This window comes from Polyodon spathula, chromosome 4 (assembly GCF_017654505.1).
Source record: "Polyodon spathula isolate WHYD16114869_AA chromosome 4, ASM1765450v1, whole genome shotgun sequence".
In the NCBI taxonomy this organism is placed as follows: domain Eukaryota; kingdom Metazoa; phylum Chordata; class Actinopteri; order Acipenseriformes; family Polyodontidae; genus Polyodon; species Polyodon spathula.
The window spans coordinates 21,414,575-21,436,661 of record NC_054537.1 but is presented as its reverse complement, the minus strand read 5'-3'; the positions used below and the strand labels follow the sequence as shown (position 1 = coordinate 21,436,661).

The following is a 22,087-nucleotide window of genomic DNA, read 5'->3' as shown; positions in this document are numbered from 1 at the left end:
AAGAGCATTGTTTACTTACGTATGTCACCCAGTTCAACCCTGCTTTATCAAAAGCAGTGTGAAATTGTGTACCCGACCCACATGACACCAGGTCCTGCCCGGTTAGATTCTGACCCGGGAAGATCATGCCAGTGTGAAAGGGGCTTAGTACATTTTGTATCCTTGGCTGTTATCTCTGAGGTACTACTCTATATATATATATATATATATATATATATATATATATATATATATATATATATATATATATATATATATATAATATATATATATATGACCCATGACAAGCTTCACACAAGTAACCTAAAATGCAACCTACTGTATCTAAAGCAATAAAGAGGATTAGCATTGTTTGCAGGAAAGTCATTCATAAATATTGGTTATCAACACAGAGGGGGATTTTCAAATCTTGTTTGAGTAAATCTCAGTATAGGAATTTCTGTAATTACCTACTTTCCATAATTATTACTTTAGGTTAATATCCAGCTATGTATTTCTTGTTTACTGTTCAGATGACAACAATGTTTTAATCAGCCTATCACTGTGTTTGTACTGGCTTTTCTGTGACCTGCTGTACTGTACGTAGCAGTTGAGACAGTCAGTGCTGTATTGTTTTGATTTAGGTTGCGAAAACCTAGTTTTCATCATTGGATGTAAAATACCAAAGATGGACGACAAAGCTAAACAAGCAAAAGCATAAATCGGCTGAGGATCGTGTCAAGACATTTCCCAAAGAAACTGTACATGCAGATGAGGTAATTGTTTTGCACATCTTGAAAATACGATTGATCGCTATAACACATATTAAACAAAAGGCTACTACAGAGGCTGCTGAACAGAACGAAAAACAAACAGCTTTCAGAAAACAAACTGGAAAGTCAGCGCAGACAAAAAAGTATTCCTGTGTTGGTTGTACCCAAGTTAAATCAACACTACAGATACAATCAAGCACAGCTACCTCGGTTCAAACAACCTGCTGTTTAATTTTTAAACACACTTAGAATTTTAGTCCCGAATAGGCACGCTTTCTTTGTTTTAACTCGGTACTGATAAAATAAATTCCTGAATGGGATAAATAACATGACAACGAACATGTCGCATATATGGACTTTATTAAATAATGCCAGATACCTTAGTGTAATATCAGGACGATCCCGATTTTATCGGGACGTCTGGTCACCCTACATACACTGTGCAGGGATGATATATATATTTTTTTATTTTATTTATTTTTTTAATTATTAACAAAGCTTCTAATTTAGCAATTAGTTTACATAAAATTTAAATTACATTCTTTTACATTTACTGTTTATTTTATTGATTTTGTAATCATTTCGAAATATTGTGGGTTATATTGCTCAGATATCCTATTACCTGGCGTTGAGCTTGCTTTGAGCTTGGCTATAGTATCCTAACTGCCAGTACTGACCAGCATTCCTCATAAACTCTCTTATACTCATATACATATAGCTGTCACATGTTTGTGTTACATCAGAACTGTATTGCTTGTTATTAACATTCATGTATCCGTCCTGTGACATGTGCCGGGTTAATAACAAACAGGAAGCAGCAGGAATATCATTTAATACATAACTGGTTCAGCATCATCTAGTGGACATTTTCATAAAACTGTCACTCTCATTTATCCGTCAGGGAAACCTGAAACGGGAGTAGTCTATATATATATATATATATATATATATATATATATATATATATATATATATATATATATATATATATATATATATATCCATTGCAAAAAAAAATATGTTAATACAACAGTTAGGGTTGAACTAATCACCACAAAAGCAAGGAAATGTGGCATTAGGGTTTTTAACCCTAACTCGCCATTCCCACCCCAACACAAGCAGCCAAAGGAACCAGAGAACACAAGCAACTGCAGACTGCCATCATCAGGTGAGACACAGAACATGCAACTCTTTTCAGATAACAAAAGAGACATCCATCGTCATTGTCCATGGATATACATGTACACTATATACACAACACATACACACCCACTTCAGGGAGCAGAATCATATTAGCTAAACAAAAATAGAACTATTCCAATCCAATTTTTGGAAATATACCCCATTCACAGGTTGCGTTTTAAGAACAGTTTTGTGAAGGAACCCTCAAAACATGCCAATACAATAAATCGATATTTTGACCAAATTAATCGATATTTGACCATTACATGCTTTTCTGGCAGTGGACATCAAACACTGGTACCCAGGAAAACATTATTGAAATCAGCTGGCTCACAAATCAGTATTTCAGCATTTGTTTTGCAAATGTTTTACAGACGATAGATGAGCAGGTCCTGGAGGTGCAGTAAGTGATTGAAAGTTAATCATTAAGTATTACCATCCCAAGTTAAATTGTTTGCCCATTGTGCAGTAACTCAGAATCACCTAAAGAAGACTTGTCTTGTGCAGATGAGCTCATTAAAAAAAGAAAAGATAAAGAAAACTTGAGGTAAAGAGACATCCACAAAAAAATTATTAGATAGTTATTACAGTTTTTTTTTTTTTTTTTTTTAATGTAGAAGAAAATTACCTCTCATAAAACAGTTTTTATCAGGTAAACGACTTTCATACAAATTAAGACTTTCAGTTAAACCAAATGGTAAGTCACAGGCATTTACTGTATTTTATTTATAGTGAATTTTAGCATCTATATCAAACTACAAATGCAGTAACAATGTACCCTTACATAAAGTGTAGTATTTCACCTTTTGAGGAACGTGACTAGAGTTCTGCACATGTCGCGGACAATTTAAGTTGGGCCAGTAAAAATGGTCTCACTCATGAGTTACACCAGACCTCAACCAAGAGATTTTCTTTTTGTCATTTCATGTAGCTCTGATTAGATCATTAATGGAATGTCCCATTTTCTACCACAGACCTCAATCAACAATTCCTCCGTGGCCAGCCCATTTGTGAGTCTCACGAACACGGATTTACAGCCAATCCAAGCTGATCCGTGTTCTCCCGTATTGTTCCTGAACTCCCATTGATAGTCTACCCGAGTTGAGTGAAAGAAACTCTGTTTCCAATCAATCAGAGTTTTCGAAGGATGCTGGCGGTTCTTTCCCATTAAGCCTTGTGGGTAAGGTTGCATTAATTAGTTTACAAAACGCTATTATGAGCGCTATTACTTTGCTTCCAACAATCAGTCTTTTAAGCTTTTAGTTGCTAAAAAAATGATATGAGAATACTAAAGCATGGAGAAACCTGCTCACCCCAGATGTGGATTCAATGTTTACCCCCACTTGTCACTTGATTGGTCAGTGTTGTGACATACTTCCACCCATCCCGCTTTGGGATAGGGTCAGAAAAAAAAAAAAAATCAGGGGCAGCTCGGATTGGCAGCCAATGAGGGTTTTCTAAATTAACAACGCAGTATCAGGGGCAGCAGGGTTTACAGCCTGGATGAGTGGTGCATGGAAACGAGGTATTTTTTAAGCATCAATGTACTTCACATCACGGTTTCCCTTTCCTCCTCCACCATTATAGTAGGCTTGTTGCCTTTGCAAGGTCCAGACAAGTTTTCTTGCTCTTCCTCTTTGACATACAGCTCCTGCCCTGAAGAAGGAACAGAGTTCTCTGAAACCGAGCCATTTTTGACATAACCGGGTAGGTTGCGGTGCCCATTTTTGAAGGCAGGTGCCAGGTGGGTGGTGTGATGCAGTGCTGAAGAGCCTCTTGCTGTTACATTTGTAATGCTGGTGTGTGACACCATGGGTCCATAGCTGTATGTGGTACTGCCACTCCGAGCCTTTCTTTTGAAATCCAGCGCCAACGTCCATCTGCTCCAGGACTTCTTAATCTCTGACTGGACCTATTTAAAAAAGAAAAAGGAGCTAAGTAAATGTAAAAAAAATAAATCTATGTCTGTGTTAAAATAATGTTTCCTTAAAAAATTCTAGCTGGATTGGGATAATTTGCCATCCCCTTTCCAGCCCACAAAGGATTGTTGCTGGCAATGACTTATGGAAAAGTATGTTTGATACAGCATGCCATTTATTTTCTTTTGTTACAAACTTTTAAATACAAACTGGAATAGAAATAGTATTTACCTCACCATTGCAGAAGCAATATATTATAGCAACAAAGAATCCCTATAAAACAACAAAGAAAACAATTAGCACAACAAAGAATTAAATCAAGAAAAACAACTGACATTAATTGCCTGAATAGCTTCATGTTTACACTTGACTTAATCAACAATATGCTAATTTATCAGTTGGATGGGGAAATGAGAATGACTAATTAGATTTGAGCACACTGTACCTGGAATGAATTAATAAGCATCTCATAGTGCATCTGGATCTGCCATGCAATCCCTGAAACTTCAGTGTATGGCATAGCCATGAAGACAATGTAGTGAACTCCAAAAAGAGGCATCAGGACCAGTGTGGACTTCAGCAGCTTTCTGTAGACAGTAAAATAATTTATTGTTCTCCCTTTTTTTTTACCAACTACATATAAAGAATAAGATAATGTATTTTATAATTTGTGCATATATTAGAAAGTGTTGTAACTATAACTTTTGAAGGGAATGTCAAATAAAGTTTGAAATGTACAGCAAGGTAAATGTTGTGTTCATCCTACACCAAAGCACAATACATGTGTATATGGGGAGCTGTGGCATGGTTAAAAAATAGTGAAGAAAAGTAAGGAAAAGTAAACTTACTTGGGAAGACATGCAAAATGGGTTTTAATCAACTTAATCTTTTGTGGCCACAGCAGCCCCTAAACCCACGTACAATCGGAAAAAAAACCTAAACGTCAAAAATTGTCATCCTGTTCATTCAATATTAGATAATAAGTCAAAGCCTCAAAGATACAATGTCTTAAAAAAGGAAAGCAAAATATTGAAACGATAAATACACCTATAAATTAAAGATATAACATTTTTTAAATTGACAAAGCCAATGTTTGCCAATTTCTAATTGCAAATATATATATATATATATATATATATATATATATATATATAAATATATATATATATATATATACACACACACACACACAAAAAAAAATCCTTTCAGACTTCAGAACTAATCAAAATGCAGTTAGTTTTTCTGGAAGATTCACCAATCAAGTACAAAGCTTACCAGAAATCAGACTAAATTAACCGAAATGTTAACCCAGAAATAAATTAACAACATATTTATTACAATTATGTTACCAAGAGTGCTTACCGACCTGTAAGACAGAAGATTTGTTTTACACCTGATGTTGATGGGATGACAGAAGGAGAAGATCATCTCCTGGATAACAAAACTCTTCACACCGATTCTAGTGAAGAATCTGAAGCAGGTGAGCCTGCGCACTGCCGAACCATTTAATGTCAAATCAAAACTATAGGTTGTATTATAGGTCTACTGTATGCAATAGTGGGGTTTTTGTGTCATTGCAATATGGTTGTGGCACGATTCTGTGTTTTGCAGCTGTTTTTATAATGCGAGATAACACTACTTTAAAGTGTGCGAATGTTGAATTTCATTGAGACGCTTGAAATATAAAAGGCTATTGGTCAGTTGTTGAGAGCACATTAATAAATAGCGTTGAAGTATGTTGCTTTTTATTTGTATTTTAACAATGCCCAGCACCAAAAACAATCACATTGTTGAGACTTATAAATTCAGATTTTTCCCAAGATCACTGACTTTGTTTTTTGCCCACTGATTTTCTCTCAGTTTTCAACTGTAAAAATAAAACACCAAAATAATCCCAGGAAATTCTGAACAAAAAAAAAAAAATATGAGCAACTGATACAAGCGTTAAAGTGAAGTCATGTCAGTCGGACCTCAAAGATAGAATTTTTCTTTTATCATAATTATTGATTTGTTAAACTTCAAAATGCTTATCAAGTTCTTTTGATGCCTTTCCTTTAAAATCTCTAATCTGTTTGGTCGCGGCAAGAGCACATGTGAAGCCTCAAACTTCAGTATGGTCAATCAGCAATTCTAAAACCAGGGTTAAGAGGGGTTGTGTTGTATAGATCAAATTAAACTTAATTTAAAGTTTAAAATTGAATGGTTTTTTTTTTGTGAGAATGTGCACTGATGTCTAATAATCACATTTCACAGGTAGTTCGAGAAATTATTAGATAGAAGGCTGTACATCCTGTCATGGCATATCACTTAGTCAACCTATTACTTCATTTAACATTTCCTTTAAAAGTTCATCGTATGACCATCCAACAAAGGCCTATTTTTTCAATGGTATGCAGCAAGCAATTTTCAGGCCCTATATTACCCTTAAATACACCCTTTACTTGAGGACACATCATTACTTACCTATATTGCTGTCTTGTGTCACATCTTCCGGCATTTGTCTCTCTTAATTTTGTTGCTAAGACTCTGATTATGTTTAGAAATAGAACAAAATTTACCTAAAAAAATGTACAAACAGAAATGTTTTGTCAATATATAGTAAAGCTGCATGTCACATTACAAAGTAATTATGTTTCTTATACATGTACTGTAAATGCCTTGCATGTTCTTATAACATTGCATTGCATCTATTTTATTAATACTAACTCTATAGTATTATTTAAGGTTGAATTATTGATTGTTTATAATGTATTCTTAAGCTGCAGTGTTGCCCATAAGGCCTAATGTGATAAAGGCTTAAAAGGGATTGTTAAATTTTGTATAATTTACTCAACGCTGCCAACAGTGCAGAACTGATTAAAACTACATAATCCCATATATCCATAAATGCTGTCAGAAACTAGAAATCAGACATGCAATTTAAATTCATAATTTTTTTTCAGATAACTACACATAATTTTCCGTCATTCAAAAGGAAATTGGTGAGGTTGCATAAAAAATAAAATTTAACTGGAATGCCCGTAACTACTGAATTGCTTCCATGTTTCTTAATCCATGGGTAGGTCAATTGATCCGTGACAAGCATTTATTTGAATATATTCATAATCCTACAGCATGTCATCTTGGTTCCAAAGAGACCCTTTTTTATGCCAGAGAGAGGAAGTGAGCTAAATTAGGATCATTTGGCTGGGAAAGTGACTTAGGCAATGCACTCTTTATCAAGCGACGTGCAACTTAATCCAGAGTTCAAGAATGGGGGTCAATGAAGCATAGTTTCTTGGCCCAGTACTAGCTTATAAAAATAAATTTCAGGAATACGTTTAGAGCAGAATGATTTTCACGTGTACTTTAAACACGGGCAGACAATTTCTGCTTCTATAACGTTGGTCACATTGCGAAAACAAGCTGCAATTTGAAGATTTGCTCCTAGGATTACTATGATGTGTTTTTTTTTTTTTTTTTTTTTTCAGTCCTTTTCTAACAGGCACTTGTACACAACAAGAAAATATATTCAAGTCAGTTGCTTTTTCCCCATAAACCAATGTTAAAGTTTGGTTATCTAGCTACATTTTATCAGCTTATTATAAGGGATATTGTCAGTGATCAATTGACCAAAAAAAAAAAAAAAAAAGTTATCCAAATACTGGCACACCCTACAACAGGATGCTCCTTTGAATCATCTTGTGGAACATCTCAAGTGAAAATAAAGCATTGAATTTCTAACCTCTTGAGGGCTTTCTGCTACCTACTGTTACAGAATGTGTTGTAACATCCCAATGCTCCTTGTATGACTGAGTAATTTCAGTTTTAAAGACCACAAATTTCTTGAGATAACTGAAGCTATATGTATAGCATTTATAAGTACAATGCAATGACATGTGTAATACAATGTGAAATAAAATGTTCGTTATTCACTTAAAATAATAACATTTACATTTTATTTAAATAAGTAGTTAGGCACCTTTTCTTTTCAAGCACTTAATATGTGGCCGTGTCACGTCTTCCCCTATTGACACTAATTGATTGATTGCAGATTGCTTTGTTTAGTTGGACAATTGTAGCTCCAGTTTAAGCGCACCTGAGGGTGTTACATTCAGTTGGCCATTTTAGAGTACACATTGTTGCTGGTCAGAGCTCTGTTTTTTAAATGTGGACCTATTTGATTGCATCTGTATTAAACAGAAGTATTAGCCTGGTATATATCTATGCTAGTCTATCAACTATAATATACTTGTGGGAGAAACATTGGCATGATTTGCCTATTTATTGGCTATTTAAGTAGTTTACTAAAAAATATATTTTAGATATCCAGTCTATATGATTGCTGCTACATTTATTTGAGAATTGCCTTGCCCATAAGTCTCAATATTTGTATACATCATATTGGTGCTGTAAATGTGTCTTTTCTTTTAATTGTACCTGTATTACTAAACTAGTTTTTTGTGTATTTGTCTACTATTGTAAACTTGTAAAACTTTTGAAATAGATATTTTTGGTCTAGTGCCTTTCTTGGGTATTCTGTTCCCTGTTTTTAAGTCAGATTTTCTGAATTATCTTTATTTATGTATTTATTTATTGCTGGGTCCCTTTTGTCCTGTTACATAAGCTTAAGCTATAACTGTTGTTCCCATCCCTATAATATCAGAGGTGAAAGTAAAGGAAATGGCATAAATATACAGGTATCACTGCTGACACAGTAATACTAGCCATATACATACTGTAGGAAACGTCTGGACATTTTGTCCAGTACCTTTTGTTACAATTTAACTTTTGTAGCAATTTAATTTAACTTTTAAAATGATACAAGAAACCACTAACACAAAAATAATAGCAGAGGTTGATATGTTTGATACTTCTGGTTGAATAATTTTGTGATAGAACAACCCAAAGTAATTACTTACCATTATTGCTGCCAGTATAGGGACTTGAACAATCCATTTTAAGTTGCCAGCACTGAGATCCCAGCATCTGTAGGGTTAATCAGAGGGGGCAAGAGTTGGTTACAGCTGGCTCTGTTCTTTTTTTCAATGGGTGTTTTTTTGTTTTTTTTGATGAAATGTAAACCGTAAAACAAAGATTAGAAAAGGCGTTTTTTTAGTATGGTTGAGTTTGGCGCAAGTCAACTGTATATAATTTAAACCAGAAAACCTTTGACAATGGCCAGAATGAGCAATAGTACATTGTACATTTCTGATTAAGCAGATTACTTTACAAAACATACACTATGACTTATAAAATGGATTAAACACATTTTAAAATCCCGCCACAACTGCACCTGAATTAATTTCCATTCCTTAACCATCTCAATCATTGTATAAATTTGAACCTCACACATCAGAGGCATTTTATACAATGACCACACCCTGTCATTGTTTCCTTAATTAGGACCCATGTATTTCAGATTCACTGTAGTCAACGATGTCTGAGTTGCTATTGGAAAGTAATTGGTTATTGAAGGTATTAATGCAGGCCATAGACATGGTAAGTTGTGATTTCTACCCTAAATACGTATGTTAAGACATAAAAAAACTCAGGTAGTCCCTGAAATATCCCCAACATAATGCAACTGCATTAATCTACTACTCATAACACAACATATCAACAACCAAACTATGTGGTTCCCAAGAACATTGTACTTGCTATAATCGATTGATAACATGTAACCAAATACTGCCATTTGCAAATACAATCACATTTTGCATTAAAAAAAAAAAAAAAAAAAAAGTGTTTGTATTTTTTTTAAATTGTCTGTTGGTATAGTTCACAGTATAAATATATATATTTTTGGCCCGAAGTAGTGGTCCATGGAAAAAACTTCCTAGGTGGCCACATTCTTTGAACAGTTTGAAAACCACTTTCCTATGATATAAAACAGTTTTTTGGCAGGTAAAAAATTGTAAATCATATGTCTTTGTTGGTACATACAACATTTATTGCATGTCAGAATAAAAACAACAATATCCAGTCCATTATATAGGCTTATTAAACTTATTTTTCTTTCTTTTTTTTGTAGTGAACTAAAATATACAACTCCTGGGCATGCTGTTGAGGTCCAGCATTTTAACCACCTGCCACTTTAAAAGAGAGTTATGGATTTCCAGAAAATACTTACTCTGTGTCTGCCAGAATTGCTCTCACACTCGCCCATACAGTGACAATCACAGCTGGGACACCTGCAGCACAGAAATAGAGTTCAATTTGAATTTCAATTTCAAAACATTTTGCCTTTTTACACAGTAACTATTGTAAGTGTAGCGTGCATGGGGGAAGGCAGCAGCAGGGCTGGTAGGTGATGTAATCACATACAAAGGCATAAACCTGATATACGCTCCTTGCAAAGGAGCCGGCTCTTTTGTACAGCGGTATCGGTGCTATGCTTCAGTGCAAAAGGTCCCAGGTTTATTGTGAATTTCTGCATGAAGTGAGTTTGTGAACTCATTATATGCAAGGCACACATATTCTAGTATGATTTCATCCCTTTGGATTTCAAAAGATGTTTTTGTTAGTTGTCGGACACCATCGCATCCAAGTCATGCTAGACTGTGTTGACGATTGAAGCAGATTTTACACACCAATCCGACTGCCTCAGTTTCCCTGCAGACACTTCAAATGCAAGTCAGTAATTCAGGGGGTGGTGTCTGGCCTTGTCTTTACCTGCGTTTCTAAGAGTTTTCTTGACTGACAGTTATACATTACTGCTAGTTTTAAACTCACTGTCAGCAGAGATGTTAAAACCCCTACTGTTAAAATATGTTTTTATGTCCAGCTCAGCGTTATAAAACTGGAGACTGAATACTGGTCCTCAGTTAAACTTCTTGCACTGGCATACAATTCCCTTAATGTTGAGATTTTTTAAACTTATTTCCAGAAAATGAATACATTAACCAGCCCGTGCTGTAGTTTTTTGTGTTTTTTTTTTTCAATCTTTGTTTTCTCCTATTTCATTTAGCTGTTCCTCATCTACTGTTGTGTGTCTACTCTTGCTGGTGTACTTATTATTTATTTATTTCAGATGGACTGCTGTCTTCACTCAAAGTTGGTGTTGTACCAGTTATGTGGAGTTTCATCCCCAAATAAAATAAAGGAAATAAGTTAAATTTCACTCATTTTTGGCTGTAGTTTTGTAACTGATAACAAATAAAATGGCAGTTTTCATGTTATTTAGAATGTAGTAGTGCACAGAGCTTTTTTTCAGTGTGAAGCGGCTCATTAGTATGCAAGCTGTGCTATATTTTGATCATTGGACCACATTCTACAACAAGGACTATCTGTATAGACGGGATGGACTGCACTTAAATAACAAGGGAACCAGTCTACTTGGAGAAAAGATCCTCGAGCAGGTTCAGAAGCATTTAAACTAGAAAGGAAGGGGGGAGAAATCAACAAAAAAACAGAAGGGAGACTGCATCAAAACAAGAACAACAACTCAGGTAAGACAACCATTAAATGTATTTATCTAAATGCTAGAAGTATCAGAAACAAAATTCTAGAACTTAAAGCTACTGCACTAACAGGTAACTATGATGTGATAGGTGTTACAGAAACGTGGTTGTCTGAGAGTGATGGGGATGAATATAATACTTGTGGGTATACACTGTATAGGAAAGACAGGCAGGACAGAAGAGGAGGAGGGGTAGCGCTATACATAAGAAACAGTCTTGAAGCCCAGGTGTTAAACCTGGACAAAGAAAATAAAACCGGATCAATATGGGTCAGAATAACGGACAAAAATTCAAAGGGCATAATAATAGGAGCATGCTATAGACCGCCAGATTCAGACGGTGAGCAAAATAATCTGTTATACAATGACATTAGAAATGCGTGTAGCAAAGGAGATGCCCCACTAATGGGGGATTTCAACTTCCCCCAAATAAAATGGGAAAACCCGGTGGGTAGCACGAAGGATGAAATAGAAATGGTGGAAATGACAAATGACTGCTTCCTAACACAATTTGTCAAGGCACTGACTAGATGGGAGGCATGCCTTGATTTAGTCTTTTCAAATAACGAAGATAGAATAACTAAAACAGAGGTCAGAGAACCACTGGCAAACTCAGACCACAACATGGTCTCATTTGAAGTGTTTTTTAAAACCCCAAAAGTATTGACTAAAGCTAAGGATTACAATTTCAGAAAAGCAAACTATGAAGGTATGAAACAGAGACTAACAGAAGTAGATTGGAGTAAAATAGAGAAAACAGATACTGACAACACGCCCCACATGTCATCCAGTTCCTATCCAGTTTTAAATAACTTTAGCATAACTGAGGCAGAAGTGTTAAAGGGACTAGGAGCTCTTAAAATAAACAAATCCCCTGAGCCGGATGAGATCCTCCCAGTAGTACTCAAAGAAATGAAAGAAGTAATTTACAAACCGCTAACCAAGATCATGCAGCAGTCTCTTGACACAGGGGTGGTAACGACAGACTGGAAAATTGCAAACGTAATACCGATCCACAAAAAGGGAAACAAAACTGAACCAGGTAACTACAGACCAGTAAGCCTGACTTCTATTATATGCAAACTTATGGAAACTATAATAAGATCCAAAATGGAAAATTACCTATATGGTAACAGGGTCCTGGGAGACAGTCAACATGGTTTTAGGAAAGGGAGATCGTGTCTAACTAACTTGCTTGATTTTTTTGAGGATGCAACATCGATAATGGATAATTGCAAAGCATATGACATGGTTTATTTAGATTTCCAGAAAGCTTTTGACAAAGTCCCGCACAAGAGATTAATTCTCAAACTGAACGCAGTTGGGATTCAAGGAAACACATGTACATGGATTAGGGAGTGGTTAACATGTAGAAAACATAAAGTACTTGTTAGAGGAAAAACCTCAGAATGGAGTGTGGTAACCAGCAGTGTACCACAGGGATCAGTATTAGGTCCTCTGCTATTCCTAATCTACATTAATGATTTAGAGTCTGGTATAGTAAGCAAACTTGTTAAATTTGCAGACGACACAAAAGTAGGAGGAGTGGCAAACACTGTTGCAGCAGCAAAGGTCATTCAAAATGATCTAGACAAGATTCAGAACTGGGCAGACACATGGCAAATGACATTTAATAGAGAAAAGTGTAAGGTACTGCACGCAGGAAATAAAAATGTACATTATAAATATCATATGGGATATACTGATACTGAAATTGGAGAAAGAATCTATGAAAAAGACCTAGGAGTTTTTGTTGACTCAGAAATGTCTTCATCTAGACAATGTGGGGAAGCTATAAAAAAGGCTAACAAGATGCTTGGATACATTGTGAAAAGTGTTGAATTTAAATCAAGGGAAGTAATGTTAAAACTGTACAATGCACTAGTAAGACCTCATCTTGAATATTGTGTGCAGTTCTGGTCACCTCGCTATAAAAAAGATATTGCTGCTCTAGAAAGAGTGCAAAGAAGAGCGACCAGAATTATTCTGGGCTTAAAAGGCATGTCATATGCAGACAGGCTAAAAGAATTGAATCTGTTCAGTCTTGAACAAAGAAGACTACGTGGCGACCTAATTCAAGCATTCAAAATTCTAAAAGGTATTGACAGTGTCGACCCAAGGGACTTTTTCAGCCTGAAAAAAGAAACAAGGACCAGGGGTCACAAATGGAGATTAGACAAAGGGGCATTCAGAACAGAAAATAGGAGGCACTTTTTTACACAGAGAATTGTGAGGGTCTGGAATCAACTCCCCAGTAATGTTGTTGAAGCTGACACCCTGGGATCCTTCAAGAAGCTGCATGATGAGATTTTGGGATCAATAAGCTACTAACAACCAAACGAGCAAGATGGGCCAAATGGCCTCCTCTCGTTTGTAAACTTTCTTATGTTCTTATATGCTATATATATATATATATATATATATATATATATATATATATATATATATATATATATATATATATATATATATATTTATCACCAATGGTCATGTGATGCTGTTTAACCAATCAGAGGTTGTTATTATTGTTTTATATATTATATATATATATATATATATATATATATATATATATATATATATATATATATATATATATATATGCTTTTGAATATTGGTTTGTAAATTGTGAAATGAAGGTGTCAGGCTTTGTGCCTTTAGATGGTTATACTGTAGCATTCCTGTTTCAACTGTCCGCATTGATTTTTTGGTGAAAAGGTTGTAAAGTATGAGACAGCTAAAGGTGCTGTGTCATAATGACCCCTTTAGCACTATATAATAAGCTGCAGAAAATATATTTTGCATTAAGATTAGAAATCATTAAGTTATTTTCAGCCAACTAAAATATAGCATTTATACACCTTTTTCTTGTCACATTTGACTTTTTATGCATCAATAACAATATATCACAGGAGACAAGAGGCTAAAAGTCTAAGCTCAATAAATATTACAATCTCACTTTCATTTTGACATTCAGTATATCCAGCAATTTTTGATCAAGAAGTTCCAGCCATGCCCTAAAGCCCTATAGAATGTCCCATGTATGGCAAATTTGCAACACATTGCCAAGAATGGTTCGACAAGATACAATACAGTATGTTCCTTGTGATGATGTAGATATTGGACACTACAGCATCCACATTGTATGCGCTGTGCATACATAATTAATACACACAGTGTGTACAATGCAGGAGGTGTAATGCCTGTCTTCCCCAAGTCTTTACTTCTTGACAGAGTTAATAAATGGCATTACACAAAGAACTACGTGTACCATTCATAAGCGATTAGTGAACTACGTGAGAACAGTTTCTGTAGTTTTTGTCTGTCTGTAAAGTTTAAGTAGTAATCCACGTGAGTATTTTCTGTTTTTAAGATTTTAAAGCTGCATTGTCCCACACAGCTATGGATATCTTCGTGACATTTTCCTAAGAGTAGCTTTTTCCTTGGTCTGTAACCAATACTAGACCTACAGTTGAAATGGAAACTCCAGTCCCACTTGTAGCCAATTCACTTTGAATATCTTTGGCAGTCAATCTCGGATGGTTAGTAACCTTCCTCACAATTCTTCTACTTGTTCTTGGTCTTCTTTCTTCCAGACCAAGGGAGTGTTGTGACAGTACCATGACTCTTGTATTCTTGATACTAGAAACAATAATTGAAATTGGGATAATAAAATGCTATTGCTAAAATAATTTTCTGCCTAAGATCTTCATATAGCTCTTTACTTTTTCCCATATTGACTTATTGGTAATGGCAGTAATCATCCTAAGCCTAACCCTTTTATATTCTCTGAAGAATATCACCAATCCAACATTTTCTAGGCTTTTCCAGAATTAGGTTCTGCATTATCATATTGACATTTTTAGCACCTTGTAGACAATAATAATAATACTATCATAGTATCAAAGGGTATGAATACTTTTGAATTAGTATTTTTGGAGTTTTTGAATTAGTGAAATAATTAATTGTAGACATTATTTCTTGTAACTTTGTTCCCTCATCCACAAAAGCAAAATGTTTGTTACACAATATTTTTCCTATAATTCTTTGTTTTTAAGAAATTTCTAGAAATAATAAATTTCCATTGGGGTATGTAAACTTTTGACTACAACTGTATACAAGACTGAACTTTTAAAAATATTTTCAATAATAAATGTTCAGTAATTTCGACTGGATGTATGAAATTGGAGAAAAAATGGAAAGAATATTCACCAAAAAACTCCAGTTAAAGTAGAAACAGCACTTAACTACACTGTAACAGCAATTTCAGACCGCTATATACTGCAATTACTGTAGTTCGAAGATATAACCTGAAATGCAGCTGTACCAATTTATTGCACTTTCACAAATGATTTACTGTATTGCAATACATGAATAAGTACAGTAATTCAAATCATTGTCAAGAGTCCCAGAAGACTGAAATGCATAGTGTGAAGAAAAGAGAAAAACAGCATAACAAGACAATAAACCTGTTGGGCAGTTTGTAATGATGGCAGCTTCATTTTGCAAATGCAAATAGTTATCATGTACTCAGATTGACAGAGGCATAAGCAGAAACAGTAACACTTATTTCCAGGAAATATATTACACAGTATGCACGCTGCAATGACAGTTTAATAAATGTACATTATGTGTTTACATTCTTTAATACTTTCTGTGGATTATGCATATACACAAGATAACATGTATTTATCTAATCAGTAACACACTTTTGAAGGAGGGCAGTTAATCTGTGTCAGAAGTTTTTGGCAAATCACCAAAATTCTGAAGGATGTGGTCCCTGAAAGAATGTATGTTACTATGAAAATGCTGCCTCTGGCATTTGTAATATCGACAATATTTCTATTCTCAAAAACAAACAGTGCCCACATTGAGCAGTCAATGCAATAAAATGTATAGGAGTCAAAGCTACATGAACATTTAAATTAAGATCTGATTTAAAAATTCCATTATAGGGTACAAATCAAGCTATATGGAGTAAAAAATAAAAAAAAAAAAAAAAACCTGAAATAAGAACAACCAATTACAAAGATTTATTGAAATAAAAGGATCTGCAAAACTTGACAATAGTTTCCTACTGGCAAATTGTTATTTTTAAATGAAAAAATATATATCTCTTTGAAAAATAGTGAACTTTACAGTACCGTACCACAGAAGGTTATTTGTTCCAAGAATAATGTAACCTTGGTGATATTTATATACTTTAATTTGAAAAGACATTTGAACTGATCTGGTACAAAAACAGAGCTAACATTAAAGGTTTTAATATAAGATGTCTTGAGGTTGCATTTGACACTTACTGCCTGAAGATATACTTTATAAGAACTGATTTAACCTGCACTGTTCTTTTTTGTTTTATTCTAGCATATACAAATATAATCAAGAATTTAATTGATTTGACAACTGCACTTAACAGCCATTGCATTTGAAACTCAACTGATTAATTCATTACTGACGTCTCCTTCCCCAAGAGTAACCTGTACAAGAATCCCAGATTTTTTTTTTCTGATACTAAAAAAAGAAACTTAGTTACACTCCTAGGTTACGTTCCACCAATCCATTACTTTTTAAATAATATTTCAATGCGTACAACTGATTTATCGTTGGATATGTATAAATGTGTAAATTGAACCCTGTGTTTCTATTTTCTAACTACTTAAGAAACACAAACATGACAATTAAATAGGGGGACGGTCTAAAAACCATTATCAATAGGGGGGGGGGGGGTTTGTGAGATTGTTTGGAAAGTTTGAATCCAGTGAAGGCATTGCCCAGCCTGGAAATTGTTATTTTTGTAAGTTTTGCTTTTTGTCTTTCTTTTTGTGTTTAAATTGCTTTGTTCTGGCCCTTGTGCCCTTTCATTTTTGTGTTTATTTATAATAAGTTATTTTTTTGACCTACAGACTGTCTCTGGGCCTCTATCCACTTGCCAGCCTGCCACAATGGGACACCATGTCTTCACCAGCCATCTGCCGGCAGTGAGTGGAAATGATACAGCCCCCCATGTGACCATTCCCTCATGGCAGCCTGCTTGTGAAACACGTTGTGTGTAAATGAGTTGAGTTTGTTTGATTTTTGCAGGGTCTACTATAGGAAGATGGGTCTGCAAATGTAGTGTCTGTGTCTATAAATAGTGAGAGAATATGATAAAAACTATTTTTTAGGGATTACAAACAAGTTAATAAATAGTGCTAGGGTGGTGTTTGGGCTTAGGTTTACACAGTTGCGTAGCAGCATCTGTTGGACTACAACGACATGGGAATGGATTCAAACGGGATATAGGTATACTGTGTTACTCACACGCAGTGGTGCAGCAAACGCTGATGCAGCAGGTGCAACTGCATATATATTTAACAGTGGTAATATCCTTCAAACTTATATGTGCAGATGTTGCACATTTGTATCATTGTAGCTGCTGATGGGTGTGCTGGTGTGGACAGTGACAACTACCAATTCACTTGTGAACTGCTTGTAGACTAAGCCTAGAATGGCCTTAAGCCTTCAGCATACTACTTTTGTTTTCATTTTTTTTGTCACTTTCCTGTAGCTATACCTACAAATAAAGGTTATGCATTGTTGTTCATTAACATGTGTATCCCATTTTACCTCAGTGGAGTATTTCATTTTACCAACATAGTGTGGGTAAAATGGGAAATTTCAAGGGTTTGAAAAAGTTTTCCCCACTTAATACTTTAATTTTTTATTTTGCAATTTTCTTATGATGGTACAACATATGAGCAATTTTAAAGTGATTGGTGTTCTAGGCTGACCTACAAACCTTAACCCAACCTTCCCTATATATAGGTATACGTAATTATAATAGCACAGTAATTGGTAAAGCATTAAGTTTAAAATGTTTGTTTACATTTTTTGATGTGTACAACGGTTAAGCAATCTTATCAATTAACTTAATTTCACAGTTGTGAGCACCAATTGACCACTGAACTATAATGTTTTTCAACAGATCAGTAGCATGTGAAATCCATGGAATTGCCCGGAATATGATTGACTGAATAGATTAACTGAAGTTCATGCCACATCATGGAAAGACTGTGATTGGGACCAGCCTAACAGTAGGTACAAGCCCTAAGTGCAGTGCAAATGTCAACTTCTGAGAGTGATAATCCATAGTGCAGTTCTCAAAATAAGACCCACGGAAATGTATGTTATTTGTTAGATTGTGTGTTTGGTGCAACACTGGTGAACTTACCCCAACCAACGAGAGTGAATCCCCAAAGATACTTTCTGTAGGAAAAGAATGTCATGAAAATGAGGCTGTGGAGATAAAGTCCTTCCACCAGAATCCAGTAGTAGTTTGTTGCCAAGAAATATAGGAAGAGTGTTACAGCTACCTTGCAGCCAACCTAAAATAAAAAAAAGGATTTAAGAATATTACAATGACAGTGACAGAAAATGTATCTTTCCCATTAAGTCTGCTTTTGCTCACAAAGGCACAAATGTCAAGGTTGTTTAGACAATTAATTTTGATACCAGCATTTCTTTATAAAAACAATTTTGACTTACACTAGGCAAGCTCTGAAACTTCAGTTCCATACACTATTCTGCTGTATAACCTACAAAAAATACTCTAATTGTTAACTGTAGCACTTGATTTGTTTGAACATTGATTGAATGTCTTTGGTGTTTTTAAACCTAGACCTTTCTACCATAATCCAATCGACAAATTTACAGTTACAAGACCTTGAGTTACTTACAAACTGAGTCTTGTCTGCAGGGGGGGCCTCTGTGATGGATTTAAGGTCCTTCACACTAACTTGCTCCATGTCTTCCAGCGCCGACCCAGAATACAACACGGCATCTTTCACAAATATACTGATGGCCCTCAGCATAAACGAAGCAAAGAGGTGCATGTGGATGTAGTTCCTGGTACAGTGCAGTCGCCTGCATGGAGTCAAGACAGTGATTTCATTCTTGTGATTTCTGTATTTATTAGCTTAAGGATGGCTGCTGTAGATGTCTTATTACTCAAACAGATATAGGTCTCTAACTGAAACAATTTTAACATATACTAAACAGTGTAACGTGGGCGTTTAAGCGATTGGAATTGGTCACCAGGAATATCTGGTTTCCAAAAGATGAAAAGTGATTGATGTACAGAAGTTCAAGATGAGATCTAAAATGGCATTCTGGGAAGCATATGGTCTGCCCTGCAAGTTAAAATAAAATCTCTGTGAATGTTGCACGCAATATATATTTGTGACAACTGTGCAATTACTGTATTAGAAAAGTACTTAGAAATGCACCAGCCACCAACCTGCCCTTTTCTTTCACTAGCTGCATCTGACCACTCGCAGACCATTTATTAGTTGTCTTAGGGACATTTACCATTCCTTAGTCCAAGCTATCTGTTTTGCTCCATTGAATAACATTGCCTCAAAATAACCCTACATTTCTACTATGCAGTACTCAAACAGTTCTTGTTCTTGGATATGCCATGTTCATTGCATACACTATATGGTTTTGATAATGGCCATCAAGATCATTATAATTTGTGCACCAAGGTTATGAAAATCAAATGTAACAGTGAATGTCATTTTTTTTTTTTAAGGGAAGATTAAAATGGCCCAAACTATTTTAAGACAGTAAAATATATGTATCTCAGATGGAAAGCATTTTCACATGAAACAAGTTAGGCATTCAATATAAAAAGTTAAACTGTGGTTGAAACCCACTGAATGAAATGTTAAAGATGTGGGATAGTAGAATTTGATGTCATTACTTTTACATGCGTGGGGGTGGATGGGATAAACTACAGTATTTTGCTCAAAACATTTTATTAACTTTTACCGCATTGGGGGGAGGGGGGCAACGATTGAGCAGATGTTTTAATTTTGGGTGTGGCTCTCATTTAGTTTATTAAATATATCTAGCAGATGCTTTGGCATATCCCACCGATATGAATGCTTCTGTGAAATATCCCTACAAAGCAGATACTGTGATTGTACATTATGACAACAGCTTTTTCTGTTTAAAAAGGATGCCCAGAAAAACCCTTTAATCTCTTTTCAATATGAAAGTTTTCTGCCCTTAGAATGACTTAAGCAGTATGTAGTTGTCTTGGGAAGATTGAATCTTTGCATTCATATCATAAGAAATCAATCTATACTAATGAGATTAAGGATATCCTGCATCCTCCACCTTAACTCTTCTATATTACAGGTCACATTGTCTCATACAGTGGACTGAACTTTCAATTAAAATACCTGAAAGTAAAGGCCTTATGATTAAAACATACCTATTAAACCCATAAACATAATCATATACAGTATATGACTTAAAAGCTGTCTTCTGTTACCCAGTTAATCTGCAGAGTATCCATCGTTATTCTGTCATTGTGTTTTTGACTTATTGTAATCGTTATAAATAAAAATAATTTAATTGGTTTAAAATAGTTTGGGACTGTTATCCACTGACAGACAGAGAAAGATACAGAGTGATGCTGACATGCTACTTAGGCCTGCAGGGTTAATCTACAGCAAATACCTAGTAGGTGGACATGTCCCAGTATCGTGACTTGTGATAAAAGGGGTCCAGCTGATACACCTCAAGGCTGCTGAAAGGCCATGATTCAAGGACCAAGACCATTCTTGCTACCAGAACAACAAAACATAAAAGCTGGTTTTCAACCACCATGTGTAGGAGGTGGTTAAAGAAAGGACTTGTTATCAGGAGGTTCCTGTTTCAATCCCAGCTCAGCCACTGATTCATTGTGTGTGACCCTGAACAAGTCAATTAACCTTTATACCTTACTCAGGAAAAAGGTATAGAGAGGAATAGAGAAATGGCATTGTACAGAATTACTGTCTTTCTTGTTAAAGGTTACATTTAACTAGAATAAATAGGAAAATCAAACATGAACTGCCAATAGACACATTAAACGGCTAAATTGATGCTTCATCCAAGATCTTCCCATTAGACAGAATGATAGCACAATGGGCATTCAACAACACCACTCAGAACTTCAATTTAGAAGCAATCAGATATGTCACAAGTACAAAAGGATGAATAAATTGTTGCATTCTAAACATACCCTGTACACATAATCTTGTAGATATAAGCAACCAGGCTAGCTTTTACTGTATAATCTGAACTCCACAGAAAAATCTTACACACAAACATCTGTGTCCATATTTTTGTCAGTATAAGACACTGAAACTATTTAATTTGTTATATTAAGGCTGTATTTCAGTGAAGAAAGTTAACATCCCACTACTATTCTGAAACTACATATATTGGATATGGTATGCTACTGACATATGCAGCTGCAGAAATATGCAGCTACAATCTCCAAATATATTTTGCAGTAATTTTCCAATGAAAATATAGCATAGATCATTTGGTGTATGGGTATCTACAATGGTGCTACAGTGGTTATGTTTTCATATTTTGAAATAACAATGGTATAGCACACTGGTAATCGATATGGTTATTCAATTGAAATACAGTACAGTTGTATCATATCAGTACCATACAATGTGGTGCTATATCAGTTCACTCCCCATTAATGCAGCCTGATCAAAACAACATAAGTAGAACCTTGGTGTGTCATCCCCTGTATCATCCCGCTAAAATATCTGCCAGCCAACCTTTAATTATCTGTCTGTCACCTTATTTAAATCTTAGCCAGCTGTCTAATTCCCATCCCGCTTTTCAGTTTGTGGTTACCAAGCAGACTTGCAGACCGAATCTTAAAACGAAAACTGTTTTTAATCAGTATAAAATGACTACTCATCCGAGGCAGCTTTGGTTTTCATCTGACTCAGATCTGGCTG

The 22,087-nt window shown here is 35.1% G+C and overlaps 1 protein-coding gene across 1 annotated transcript in view; it reads right to left on the bottom strand.

Annotated features, from left to right (window-relative positions):
- Positions 1 to 1,851: 1,851 nt before the first annotated feature.
- Positions 1,852 to 22,087, bottom strand: part of LOC121313813 (parathyroid hormone/parathyroid hormone-related peptide receptor-like) — a 128,521-nt gene continuing 108,285 nt past the window's right edge. Inside the window, exons 6-13 of the mRNA XM_041246608.1 lie at positions 19,010 to 19,196; positions 18,505 to 18,658; positions 9,966 to 10,026; positions 8,755 to 8,821; positions 6,317 to 6,411; positions 4,299 to 4,440; positions 4,085 to 4,126; positions 1,852 to 3,846 (exon numbers count right to left, since the gene is read on the bottom strand). Coding sequence (XP_041102542.1) covers positions 3,484 to 3,846; positions 4,085 to 4,126; positions 4,299 to 4,440; positions 6,317 to 6,411; positions 8,755 to 8,821; positions 9,966 to 10,026; positions 18,505 to 18,658; positions 19,010 to 19,196 — 1,111 coding nt within the window. The 3' untranslated portion in view covers positions 1,852 to 3,483. The remainder of the gene's footprint in view (positions 3,847 to 4,084; positions 4,127 to 4,298; positions 4,441 to 6,316; positions 6,412 to 8,754; positions 8,822 to 9,965; positions 10,027 to 18,504; positions 18,659 to 19,009; positions 19,197 to 22,087) is intronic.